General features: G+C 32.9%; 1 protein-coding gene across 4 annotated transcripts in view; it reads left to right on the forward strand.

Moving 5' to 3' along the window:
• Positions 1–14,889, forward strand: part of LOC140438365 (uncharacterized) — a 41,957-nt gene that overhangs the window by 16,426 nt on the left and 10,642 nt on the right. For all 4 annotated transcript variants that reach the window (XM_072528043.1, XM_072528042.1, XM_072528040.1 and 1 more), the window contains 2 exons: positions 2,170–2,468; positions 10,628–10,835. In XM_072528043.1, the coding sequence (XP_072384144.1) occupies positions 2,170–2,468; positions 10,628–10,835 (507 nt within the window). The remainder of the gene's footprint in view (positions 1–2,169; positions 2,469–10,627; positions 10,836–14,889) is intronic.

The following is a 14,889-nucleotide window of genomic DNA, read 5'->3' on the forward strand; positions in this document are numbered from 1 at the left end:
TTTTTTGCTGAAATATCTCGAGATACGCCAAAACTTTATTTGTGCATGATTGTGTTATACTTATATCTTTGTAAAGATATTTTCTAATTATATTTCTGCCTATTTTTATATGTATACCACCATTTTATAGTTGTTGGTGTATTTTTATTACTTGTTGCATTCAGCAGCGTCATAATTTTGTTGTTGTTTAATATATTGTTATTGTTTCATGTATGTATTTTATTTGTCGACTCCTAACAACGTTCCCTGATATATTTGCTTTTTACCTTTAAATATAACTATACCTTTGACCAGTAGAAAGATCAGGCTTAAGTTCCGTAGGTAAGTAAGTGTAATACCTTGTATATTTATTTTTTGTTTATGTAGAGTGTTGAACAAATTTATTCAATAATTAACTGTGATATCTTTTCTTGGGTTTGATCTCTGAACCTAAATATCTTTCCTTATCTCTTTTCTTTTCTAAGGTTTCTTAATTTTCTCCTTAAACCCCAAAAAATTAAGTGGCGCCCTGTTCCCTATCTTATCTTATCTTTGGTAATTTTACCCATCTATCTTTTTGTTTATTTCTGTATCTTTTCCAATATCTCTTATCGTATCTTTACTTATTTCGTCCGTTGGACCCATTCCTGGTTCCAAAAGCTAGTTTCGAACCCACGACTCGCTCTCCACCAACCATCTGGCTGCCGTCCGCAGTGTCTCCATTGGTGACCTTTCTAGCACCATCCAAAAAAGGTTTCCGAGGTTACAATACCTTTTTCTTTTTGAGCTCTTTCTCTATAAAAAACTTTTCACATCTTCAAGATATTTACAACATATATTATAATAATAAAAATCATAGGTAATGCACGTGAAAAATACCAAAACAATTAGGTTAAAGAAAATTTAATTTCAAAAATCAAAATCTATATACGTAAACAATGTGGTTTCTCGGCTTTCCATGAAGCAATTTTTTTAATCCGATGTAACTCGAAGAGTACCATATAAAAAACGCAATACCAAAAGCCAAAGATGCTTTAATTTTGTTAATAAATAAATAAATTTATTTATATTCCAGACGCCAGAGACGAAAATGCCACTAAACATCTAATAATCATATAAACAAGCTAAATTTTTCTGAAAATATTAATTTTGAGATCCCAAAACTATGCAAAAAGGTTCAAGCAATTAAAAAAAAATTTGATTGCAAAATTAATATGCGAAATCCACTAAATCGATTTAAATGAAATTTTGTGTGCTGTTTTGTTATATTAAATCAGAAAAGGCCTGTTTCTCACTCTTTTTTTTGTATTTATTGCTATTTTGCAGCAAGGATAATAAATTAAAACATTTTTAACTAGCCGTGTCTTTATAATAGAAAATTTAATTATCACTATTTTTTAACGACTTTGCTCCAAAATGAATTGTTTTAAAGTTATAAGCGAGAAAAGTAAAAAATCGATGCTTTTAGTAATTTTTAAATATTTTAATTTTTTTATTAACGTTTCCGACGTATTTGAGAGAAGGGATCTGTCTATTATTATTACTGAAGTCATCATCTAACTATTACTGCAAAAATCCAAATGCCATTTTTACACAACCACCTCAAAACATATCCGCCCTGGTCGATTAGCTCTTTACTCCATACTAATATTAGGTGCTATGATGTATGGTCTACGCTAATAATTACATAGAAGTTAGAAGTCAAGTCAGAAAACGTAAATTTAAATGTACAGGGTAATTCATGCATGCATAAAATGGTCCATAAGATGGAACACCCTGTATATTTTGATATTTGATCTCAAAGAACTACATCATGTAGGGTATATTAGAAATAATTAGGGGGGAAATTTTAAAATTATAAAGTGTGGAAACCACTAATGGAATCAACTTGTTTGTGTCCTTATTTTAGAAAATTATGAAAAACGCTACACACTAAAATTCCCACATTTATTATTGGTATGTTAAGTGCCATACTTTTTTATAATAAATTAAAAATAATCAAAATGTGTAAATATTTTAGGTGTAGTTAATTTAATTGCACATCAAGAATATAATTTTTCTAACATTAAAATTATTGTTATAGTTAAGCAGTATTATCAAAGATTGGGTTTTTAGTGTTATCGTATTTTGGATCGTATTTACGTATTTTTTTATTAAATTATATTAAGTATAAATTTATTTTTATTATAGGCGTAGTTAAATTAGCAGATACAGTAATACCTGGAGCCAAAGAATGCTTAGATAAGTTTAAACGACTTGGAAAATCTGTAAGCTACGTATCAAACAATGCCCTAAACACTCCCGATGAAATTTTGCAAAAATTACTTCGTATGAATTTAACTGTCGATATCAATGATCTTTTTACTCCCCAGATGGCAGTATTAGATTACCTACAAAGAATAAACTACCAGAAAAAAATATATATGATAGGAACTGACAGCTACAAGGAATATTTAAGAAAGGCGGGATTTAAAATCGTAGATAGTCCGGTAAGAGTTTGAGTTTGTACAATCATGAATTATTTGAACATTTAGTTTTTGGATTACGATTGTATATATATACAAATAATACAAAATTTATAAACTTTAATTTGGTATAGTCAGTTTTTAATAAAATTTTATATTTGACTTATTGTACGGGGTTAATTAAAACGTGGTTTCATTATACTAACTTTAAAACATCCTGTGGAATAATTCCGTTTGCGAATTTTCATTTAACCTTATTTTTCGGTTGATACCATGTCCCCTAAGCAATGTGTTTTTTGTTTAATGTTAAAATATGCCTTGGTTCATTTTTTAGAGCCAAATGAATGTATCACTCACAATTTAGGACTTTTTTAATTATGATTTATTGGAGTTATTTTTTAATACGACGAGGTGGCTTTGGTGACTGTTCATCATTATGTCATATTGACACTTAAATTCAGACCATAATCCATTAGTAGGCGTAATGCAGATAAAATTGAAGAAGATCCAAAAACAAACAAATATACCACGGTTTGATGTCTCAAAGATAAAAGAAGAACCTATACGTCAGAGCTTAAAACAAGAAATAAATGATAACTTAAAGAAAATCAAACAAGACGTGATAAAAACAACAGATGTTAATGACAAATGGAACATGGTACAGGAAACTTTAATAAAGGCAGGAGAAAAGCTACTGCAGACAAAAATAAGAAAAAAACAAAGATGGATGACTTCAGAAATCTTAGATCTAATGGAGGAAAGAAGGAAACATAAAGGCAGGAGTAAAGCAAAATACAAGGAACTACAGAGATTGATAGGAAATAAAATAAAAGAGGCCAAATCTACCTGGCTTGCTAATCAATGCAGTGAAATAGAGGCATATGCTAAACAGTACGATAGCTTTAACATGCATAAGAAAATAAAGGAAATGACAAATACACTGAGAAAAAAGAAAGATGCCCTTCTGAAAGACGCAAATGGAAAAAACCATTATAGAAATTAAAGAGAAATTAAAAAAAATGGAAGACATACATAACAGATCTGTTTGAGGATAATCGGCAAGAACCGGAAGAAATCGACAGCGAAACGGGGCCAGAGATCATAATAGAGGAAATCGAACAAGCAATACGAAACGCAAAAAACGGAAAAACTGTAGGTCCAGACGAAATACCTGCGGAACTACTGAAATGTCTAGACGATGAAACTCTACCTGTACTTCTGGACCTATTTAATGAAGTATATAAAACTGGAAAAATCCCACAGGAATGGTTGGTGTCCACCTTTGTAGCAACACAAAAAACAGTATATGCCAAAGATTGTTTAGACTATAGGACAATATCACTAATAAGCCATACCCTCAAAATATTTCTAAAGGTGATTCATGGAAGATTATATAGAAAACTAGAAGATGATATGGATGATACTCAGTTTGGGTTCCGCAAGGGACTGGGAACGAGAGAGGCATTGTTTGCTTTTAATGTCCTCTCTCAAAGATGCTTAGATATGAACCTAGATATTTATTCCTGTTTCATCGACTTCGAGAAGGCATTCGACAGGGTCCGACATGAAAAACTAATAGAAATACTGAGAAACAAAGATATAGACAGACGAGACTTACGAATCATTATCAATCTGTATTGGAATCAAAAGGCCAATATAAAGATAGAAGAACAAAAGTCCGAAAATATGGATATAAAGAGAGGAGTAAGACAGGGCTGTGTTCTGTCACCATTACTGTTTAACGTGTACAGTGAAGCCATACTCCAGGAAGCGATAGCGGATCTGGGTGATGGAATCTCTGTAAACGAAAGAATAGTAAATAACATAAGATTCGCTGATGACACCGTTATAATGGCAGACACCCTGGAATCGCTACAAGAATTGGTAAATAGAATTAACGATTATTGCATTAGATACGGACTAAAAATAAATAAGAGAAAAACTAAATTCATGATTGTCTCAAAAACGCAACATGGAAATGAAAGATTAATGATAGAGCAAACCCAAATAGAAAAAGTAGAGACATATAAATATCTGGGAACCTGGGTTGATGACAAAAATGACGAAAGCAGAGAAATCAAAGTCCGAATTGAAACTGCAAGGCAAGCATTTGTGAAAATGAAGACAATGCTTACCAACAGAGACCTTCAGTTGCATCTCAGATTGAGGGCTCTAAGATGTTACATATTTTCTATCTTACTATACGGAATGGAAGCTTGGACATTGAAGAAACAACACATAAGGAAAATAGAAGCGTTCGAAATGTGGTGTTACAGAAGAATATTAAAAATTCAGTGGGTTCAAAGGATTACCAATGCTGAGGTACTACGACGTCTTAATAAGGAGTTAGAAATTATGTACAGCATAAAAAGAAGAAAACTAGAATATTTGGGTCACATAACCAGAGGAGAAAAATATGAGCTGCTGAGAATTATTATACAAGGAAGGATCCAAGGAAGAAGAAGCATAGGAAGAAGACGCATCTCCTGGCTGAAAACCCTTAGAGAATGGTTTAACTGTAGTTCACTACAACTTTTCGGAGCAGCTAACAAAGTGACCATAGCCGTTATGATATCCAACCTCCGATAGGAGATGGAACTTTAAGAAGAAGACACTTAGATTTTGTTTACCTATGATTGATCATGGTTCTTAGTGTCGTAGATTGTGCGAAAGCCGTTGCTCTGGTTGAAGATGGGCGAAATTATGAATATGTGGCTTTAGTACTACACACTTATCGCTCTACCATCCAAAGGGTAGTGGAACGTTTTATACGAACTGGAACGAACAAGCCCAAAAAAGAGAAGTGACAGAAAGCGCAAAACTACCGCTTTAGATGATCGTTTTATACGAGTCAACGCTTTGCGGGATCGTCATTTAACAGCAGTTATTGCAATAACCAATGTTAATAATAATAATAAATAATAAATGCAAAATAATAAATTTGGTTTACAAAGTTGCAGACCAACAACCGGGCCCAAATTACTTCCACTGCACAAAGTGGCTAGACTACAATTTTCCAGGGAATATTTACATTTGAATTTAGGACAATGGACAATGTTCTTTTTACGGATGAGTCGAGATACTGTCTCTACTCATCAGATGGGAGAGAACGAGTATGGCGTCGAACTGGAGGTGGAGAGAGATTTTCGGAATGCGCTTTTAGTCCCCGCGTTAGCCATGGAGGGGGTTCGGTGATGGTATGGACAGGAATATCCCGAGAGGCGCACACTGAATTGGTATTTATTGAGGGTTCGTTGACTGCACACTGGTAAATTGAGGAAACTTAAGCGAATCACGTAGTACCCTTTTCTCAATATATCAGCGATGATTTTCTATTAATGCAAGATAATGCGCGACCCCACTCTGCAATGTGTGTCACGCGATATTTAGAGGAAGTTGGTATTAATAAAATGAACTGACCAGCGTGTTCGCCAGATCTGAATCCAATAAAGCACGTTTGGGACATGCTTGGTATAAATATTAGAGGTCGCGAAGTCGCACCAGCCTCAATTAACGAACTTCCCTTGGCTCTAAAAGAGGAATGGCCAAACATCCAGGAAGATGATATTCGCAACCTCATAGACAGCATGAACCGACCTGTACAGGCAGTTATAGAGACTAAGGGAGGCAATACAAAGTATTGACTTATTTTTTACTAGTTTTTCTTTGTTATTTGCATACTTAGATTAAGTTACATTTAAGTTGTTTTTTTATGTTTTGTTATTTTTATCATTGTACATTAAAACCAAGATTATGTTGTTGCTTTTAATCATTATTTAAATACAGTGCTTCTGGGATGTCGACTCTCTTCCTTATTCTTCTTTATTCCTTCGATATCAGTCACCACAGCGCCCATCGTCGTATTACAAATTAATACAAAAGATAATGGTAGTAATAGGAAAAGTCGTAAATTGTGGGTGGCAAAGTCAGTTTCAAAGTTAGGATAAAAAACCACCTTTCGATTAACCCCGTATAAAAAGTTAAATACAAGATTTTATTAAAAAACTCTCTGTTTTATGTAAAAAACATTCTATACTAAATTAAAATTTATAAATTTTTTACACAGTGTGCTAAAAAAAAAGGGCTAAAAATAAAAAAAACTGTAATACTTTGAATTTGACCACAATTTTCTCCGTCGTTTCTTTTGCATCTGAGTATATTTATATATATATATATATATATATATATATATATATATATATATATATATATATATATATATATATATATATATATATATATACTAGCTGACCAGGCCACGCTTTGCTGTGGCGTATATCACTTTAACAGAGTTAAGTAAATATCATGAAATCCATATCTAAGAGCTGTCAGAGCTTGACGTCAAAAAATAAAATATAAATGATATTAGCAATTAAAAACCAAAAAATTTTATTTTTTTAAGTTTATAAATAAAATGTGTTATTGCCAGGTTTTAAATGAAGTAAGTTTTATAAAGGAGGTATGAAAAGTTTGATTTTTATTCCAAATAATTAAGTATATGATTCTAAATTATACCTATTAATTAACATTCAATTAACCGCTAATTGGTGCATAATATTTTTCTTTAATTTGTTTTTTTGCTAATTTAAATAAAGTTGATACTTTAATAATACGTGAGCATGCAACATACAGTGAGGTCCTAAACTAACGGAAAAGCCTATTTTATACAATATTATGAATATAAATTTAAAATCCTGAAACACGTCAATTTTTATATATGAAAATACACTTTTCCAATGACATTATTCAAGTGTATTTTGAACTTCCTAGGATTAGTAGTTACCCCTAAAAAAGATTTAAATAAAACGGGGTAGCTTGTGATACAACGTTTAAAAGGGTTTTCAATTCTCTATTCAGCAATGTAAATATTTTTCTTTTTTGTACAGGGATAGTAGAGGAAAAAATTATTTTATTTTATTCCATCTAAAATCCATCGAATCGAATCTCTTTCACGATTGACTAGTCTTTTAGTTGTTTTATTGTCAAAAAAGTAATATCGGATCTTTTTGTTTATTTTGTAAAATATTAGTTCCATAGAAAGAATTTAAGTTTATTATCAATAATTACAACAATTTAGTCTAAATCATACGCTCAAAATGCTCACCGTTCACCTTTTGACAGAAAAATAGACGGTGTTGAAAATCTTCGATAACATTTTGCAACATATCTGCGGTGATTTTATTAATTTCTTGCCCTATGTGGTGCTTTAAATCATCAATATTGGCTAGTTTCATCATAAACTTTTGTTTTTAAATAATCTCACAAGAAATATTTCCGTGGAGTCAGATCGCAGGCCATTCAATTTCGCTTCAATTCAATTGCGAAAAAGTTTTATCAAGAAATGTTCGTATTGCTGCTGCATAATGTGGTGAAGCTCCATTTTGTTGAAACCATATGTTTCTATTAATTTCTGGGGGGTAAACAGTATCTGGGAAGCGTTATCGTAAATCAGATACCAAAACATTTTGTAGAAACTTCAAATAACTCGGCCCAGTTACTGTACCCTCAAAGAAGTATGGTCCAACTATTCTGTTATTTAATGTGCCAGAAAAAACCTTCACTTACTCAAGATACTAAGTGTGACCTTCCTCATCCAGTACGGATTTTGCGTACTCCAATATTGACAATTTCGTTTGTTGGCCGTTCCATGTAGGGTAAATGTTGTCTCATCTGAGAAAAGAATATTTTTTGGAAACATCGGATTTAGTTGGTGTTTGGTTATCTTCACAAAATTGTAATCTACGATTTGGATCATCGTCATTTAGTTTCTGCAGTAGTTGAATTTTATACGCATGGTATTGATTGGTTTTCAAAATTCTTAATACAGAATTTTACTTATATCATTATCACCAGCCAATACAATACAATATATCCAATTTCTTTTAATCATTCAATTTTGATCTTCCAGGTATGGGAAGATCTTTGACAGTTAAAAATTTTCGGAATTTTTTCTCTATTCTACTCACCGTAAACTGGGAAATGTGACAGTCAGGATACTTTTTATTAAATAATCTGCATACCTCAGAATGCGTCTGGTTTTATTATTCTCTCCAAACAATATTAATATTTCAATTCTCTGGACTTTAGTTAAGCTTATTTTAAAATAATTTAAAATAGTCTTTAAAAATTCCCAATGAATCCGATGTTACTTTTTTTAAAACAATACAACCAATAGATCAGTCAATCGGGAAAGATATTCCACTCGATGGCTTTTTGATGGAATGAAATAAAATAATTTTTTCCTTGACTATCCCTGTATAAAAAAGAAAAATATTTACATTGCAAAGTAATAAAAACCCTTTTAAACGCTGTATCACACTCTACAAAATTTTTTCAGGGGTAACTACTACTCCTAGTGAGTTCAAGATACATTTGAATAATGTCATTGGGAAAGTGTATTTTTATATTTAAAAATTGTATTCACAATATTCAATAAAATTAATTTATCCGTTACTTTAGGACTGTATAATTGTGATAAATATAGATTCTCTAAAACCAAGTCACAAACGGACATTGTCTGGCCTTGAGATTTGTTAATATCATCGCGAATGCTAATCGAAGAGTGAATTGAAGCCTTTTGAATGATATTGTGGTATATGAGGGTATATATGTGGTATATATATGTGGTATATATGTGGTTATATATTGGGATACGTGGCAATAGAACAATTTCTCCTTTAAATCGCTCAGTCAAAATAAATTCTTCAATAATACTAATTCTCCAAGAAATTAACGCACCACTTCAATAAATCAATTTTATTTGTAGACAAGCAAATAATAAAAAATAAAACTTCACCAGATTTATTCTACATTTTATTAGTAATTATAACAATTTGTCTACTCATTAGAAAATGTTGAAGTACAGGAGAAAAAAAATAAATAAAACGGAAAATTCTAAAAAAATAATGATAAGAAAAGTAAACTAAAATATGAAAAAAGTCTTAATTACAAGTGTTACCACCTCTACTACGTATAACAGTCTCTCATCGTTTGCCCATTCTTAAAATTAATTGCCGTATTTCATTTTGGTCTAGTTCTCTCCAAATCTGGATCAGCCTCTCTCCCACTTCCTGTAAGTTGTTTGGTTGGATCAGTGTGGCTCTTAATCACCTACCAAGGATATCCCAGAGATTTTCAATCGGATTTAAATCCAGACAATGTGCTGGCCATTCCATAGTGTTAATTTCTACCTCTTCTAGATAATTTCTGACGATCTGTGCAGCGTGAGGTCTGACATTATCTTACATTAGTAAGACATTTTCACCGATATAAGGAGCGAATGGTACTACATGTTGCTCCAGGATCTCCAATATGTACCTTTCAGCTGTAACAGTTCCATTTTGTACGACCACTAGGTCTGTACGTGCGGTCAAAGAAATACCACCCCACACCATCCTCCACCAAAAAATGTGGTGTGCGAGAAGTTACACTGAGCATATCGTTCGTTGGGTCGTCGCAACACACGAACACGTCTGTCGTTCGCAAATAGCACTCGTTCCCAGTCAGCCTCTAACCAATTAACGTGTTCTCTGGCAAAATGTAATCTCCCCCTTCGATGCTCTGCAAATAATAGAGGGCCTCGGGCGGCATCTACCTATCTCATTTTTTGTGAAATGTGGAGATTGTACAGTTTGAAACAATACCCTCATATACACCCATAAGTAAATCTTGGGTTTTGTATACATTTATTTTTAAATGGTACTTTTTTATTTGTTTTTTATTGTAAGTGTTCTTTTTCATTTTCACATACGATATAATATTTAAATAATACTTTTTGCATTTTTTAATGTATTATAAAGGTAAATTTTTAGTGATACATGGTGTACAGCCAACTACAGGAATTTAGTTTCCTTGTGGATATTATAAAGGATTTTATGTGCATAAATATTTACTTTTTTAGTTAATGTAGTAATATTCGTTTATATAATTAAAAAAATTTAAATCCTAGACATAAACAATTTTCGCAGAACAGACTTTTACATTGATTATTATAAAGAGATTCTGAAATTGTTTTCTGGTGGCATGTTTAAGTTAAAAATTGTATTTCATTATTTAACCACACTTTGGAAATCGAAATGTCAAAAACGCAATGTAAAATGTAATTTTTATTACACTCAATTGTGGTTTAATCTTATATAAATTTAATATTTAACTAGATTTTTGCAGTTTATTTATATTTGTAGAACGAAACAATAGATGAAAGTGTACCACATTTATCAGAGAAGATTAAGGACGATCCTGACGTAGAACTAGTTGTAACAGACTTTGATTTCAACCTATCTGTGGTAAAACTTACACAAGCAGCACACCATCTTAGAAAACCAAATATTACCTTTTTATCAGGGGGAACAGATAAGACTTTTCCTGGTGCTAACGGAAAAAGTATAGTAGGTAAAATATTGATTGAGAAAACAAATTAGAAATCTTAAAATTTTAGACGATAGGTTTTCGAGAAACACTTCTCATCCATTAACAATTTATTTATGCCCTGATACCAATATCAGTCACTTTGTTGTAACTCAGCAGCAATAAAGACCTATGTGAAGTTCTAAGATGTTACGGACTCATAAGTTGTAGCCTTTCAAGTATTTGGTGCAGATTAGATGTCTGAAATAAAAAAAATTGGTTTCATTCTGTTTCTTTTCAGACGCTCTTGAGCAATCTAGTAATCTGAAAGCAGTTTAGTTGAAAATATTGCACTAATATTTCTGAGGGCTATTGACAGTCTATTATCGGGACCAGTAATTCCTATTTTCTATCCCCCTTTGTGTTTTACCTATCAGTATAATACGTGATTCTCTTTTAATTAAAATATATAGAAATCTAGTCAGCTTGTCGGGTTTTAAATGCCAAGCGCCTGTTAAACGGCCTACACACGTCTCGACCGTGTCATCCGACACGACTGAACTCCCCAGCCATCTTTGTTGGCGTGAGGTCTACACACGTCCCGACCATACTATCCGACAAGACATCACTTCCCAACTATTCCTGTTGCTACACACGTCCAGACATTATTACAGTTACAGTTTTTAGATTGTCCAGTTTCTTTTAGTCGCTATGTTTTAATGAACGTTACGACATCTAGATCATTTAAGAGTTTGTATAATTTAAAATTAAATCTTTTGCGCCACTTCCCTTGATCGTTTTCAGCTCCAAATATTTTGCGGAGTATCTTACGCTCGAATATTCCCAGAAATCTATCATCCTTCTGCGTTGGAGTCCATATTTCCGCCCCGTATGTGAGGACCGGCCTTAGAAGTTTTTTATATATAATAATTTTAATTTTTCTTTGGATATTTCTTGAGTGAAATTGTTTTTTAAGTCCATAGTATGGCCTATTTGTAAGATTTATTCGTCTTTTAATTTCTTCGCTTGTTTTATAGTAGTATGGTAGTGGTCACTATCGAGCCAAGATATGTAAAGCTGTCAACACGTTCAAAGATATAACTTTCAAATGCTGTTTCCCGTTTATGATTTGCTATAGGATCCTTTGTAACCAACATGTACTTAGTTTTGTCTTTGTTGATGACTAGACCGATCTGTTTCGCTGTCGATTCCAATTCTAGGAAATATTGCTCAACATCACGCTTACTACGCCCTATTATTTCAATGTCATCAGCGTATGCTAAGATTTATATTGATCTATTGTATATAGTATCACCGTCTCTAATTCGTGGGTCTCGGACTGCCTTTTCCTAGGCAATGTTAAAGAAGAGGCAAGCCAGGGCATCCCCTTGTCTGAGTCCATCCTTTATCTCAAAGGATCGAGAATTTTCTCCCTGTATCTTATCGCTGGCTTTTAAGTTAGACATTGTCATTCTCCTTAATCAAATAAGTTTTTTCTGGTATACCAAACTCACGCATTGATTGGTATATTACTGTTTTCTTGACACTGTCGTATGCGGTCTTGAAGTCGACGAATAGGAGATAGGTTTCAATGTTAAATTTTCTTTTTTTTTGTTTTCTCGAGGATCTGTCTTATTGAATGAATTTTCTCAATTGTTGATTTTTCTGGAGTAAATCCGGCTTGGTATTTTTTAACTATGCCAACTGTGTAAACTTGTAGCCTTTCGTAGAGAATATTTGCTAGTATTTTGTGAGCAGTTGTTATCAGGGTTATACCTCTGTAGTTGTCACAATGAAGCTGATCGTTTTTTTTATGTAACCGGCACATCACGCCTTGAGATCATCTAGATGGCATGGTCTCATTTTCCAGGCAAGAAGTAAAAGTTTATGCAGTGCTTGTAGCAGGGCATCACCACCATCCTTGTAGAGTTCACTACAAATTTGATCAGTTTCTGGTGCTTTATTATTTTTAAGCTTTTTAATGGCTTCGGCAACCTCTTCAGTGGTAGGTGGTCTTTCGTTTATATTAAATATATTCTAATCATTTCGATCTGCTACGGTGTTATCTACTTCTTCGACGAAAAATTTAACCCATCGGTTCAAGATTGAGGCCGTATCACTTAGGATATTTCCTTCTCCTTACTTACAGCTCCCTATTCTTGGCTTAAACTCTTTACTCATTTTGTTTACATTTCTGTAGTACTTTCGAGTTTCATTTTTATTTCTTAGCCATTCTATGTTTTCTAACTGCTTTTCTTTAAAATTTTTTTTTCTTCCAACTAACCTTTTTTGTTCCCTTCTTAGAATACGGTATTTCTCCTTTGCTCTTCTTGTGCTTTTCACTTGATTTGTATTTAGGTATGCTCTACTTTTGTTATCTGCTGCTTCTTGGCACTCCTCGTCAAACCATTAGTTTTTCTAACTGGTTTGGCGTTTCCCAATATTTCAGATGTTTTCTCAGTTACTATGTTTCTACATTTTGTCCAAAATTCTTCGACATTTTCCCCCGCTTCCACACTCTCTATTTCCTCATCCATTAATTCTGTCTTTTTCATATGTTTATCCTTCTTTAGCCTTAATATTCTTGCTTCCGATCGCTTTTTGAATACGCATTACACTGAACATCCCACAAACAGCAGGAAATTTTGTAGCTTTCCAGTAATTTCTTAATCATAGTTTTCGCATCTGTCGGTATTTGAGACATTTTTTTGAGGACAGATCACTCCGAACGGCTACAAGGAGTTAACTGATTCATGTTAGGGTCGAAGGTCGGAATCGGAGGTTGGCCAACAACGCTAAACACGTTACGAGTCGACAGGTTTTGGGTGGAGAAGTGGCTGTCGGGATATCATGGTTTTACAACTAGATTAGTTTTTTTTTGTCCACTTTTTTTGTCTATCAACAAGCCTACACACACACCAACCGTTGTCGGTCACGACAGTTAGGTGGTTTAGTCGAGGCGTCTGTAGAAGATTTTAGACCAACAGTCTTTCTAGGATAATCTTCCTTACATATATAACTAGACAGGGTTGTTTTGCTCCACCAAACTAGCGGTGCATAAGTAATTAGTATCTGAAAACTATTTCATATGACCAATAGATCATTTTAGATCTCAGATCTCGTGTTTTGCTAAAGAAAAAATACCTTCAAAGAGCCCTTGTTGCATTGTAGCATTTTTGTAGTCTAAATTAAAATTTTCTATTTAAGTGATGAATTCGACCGTTACTTGATGGAAATTCTATTTATGTACCAATAAAACACTGAAAACTTTATTTCCAAAAACTTACACAACGTTTATTAAAAAATCTTATCACTACAGCTATTTCGGCAGAGTGCCTTTTTCAAGTGATTTATTTTTGATATGAGACACACTTTATAGTCTTTAACGAACTAGGTTGAGGAGGGGGGGGGGGGGTAGAACTGTTTGTCTCATGTTGGTCATTTAGAATTATGTCTGTGTGTTTTAATTTGTTAATTTCCATAGATTCTAACAAAGATAGCTAAAGGCCTTTATTTTGAATGTGAAGAATTTGAAATTCGTCATTAAAAAAATGATTATGATCTAGAAGGTGAAGTGCGTATGTAGAATCTGTTCTTCTATTATTGAAAGCTCTTTTATGTTCTGCTCTTCGTTTGTTAAAATTTCTACCAGTTTGACCGATGTAAGTTTTTAGGCAGTAAAATGACTGACATACTGACACGACTATACGCAATTCATCATCCCATCCTACATAACATAAACTGGCAGCCTACCATAGCATGTTACATACATTAACAGAAATTCCGATGTCAAAATACAACTTTGAGACAGAATTAAATATCATTAAGCAAATAGCAGTAAACAATGGATACAGCGAACAAACAGTTAATAAAATTTTAAATCTAAAACTACACAAGAAAGCCTTGAATTTAGTATTTCCACGACCAGAGAAAAAACCCAGTACCTTTTGCTCGATTACATATACAGGCAAAATATCAGGCAAAATTAGCCAAACACATAAAAAGAAGGCAACATTTATAGCTTTTAGAAGAAACAACAACTTGAGCTAATATATTAAAAACAACAAGAGCCAAAATAAAAAGCACTGTTTGTACACTG

Source organism: Diabrotica undecimpunctata, chromosome 4, assembly GCF_040954645.1.
Source record: "Diabrotica undecimpunctata isolate CICGRU chromosome 4, icDiaUnde3, whole genome shotgun sequence".
Taxonomy (NCBI): domain Eukaryota; kingdom Metazoa; phylum Arthropoda; class Insecta; order Coleoptera; family Chrysomelidae; genus Diabrotica; species Diabrotica undecimpunctata.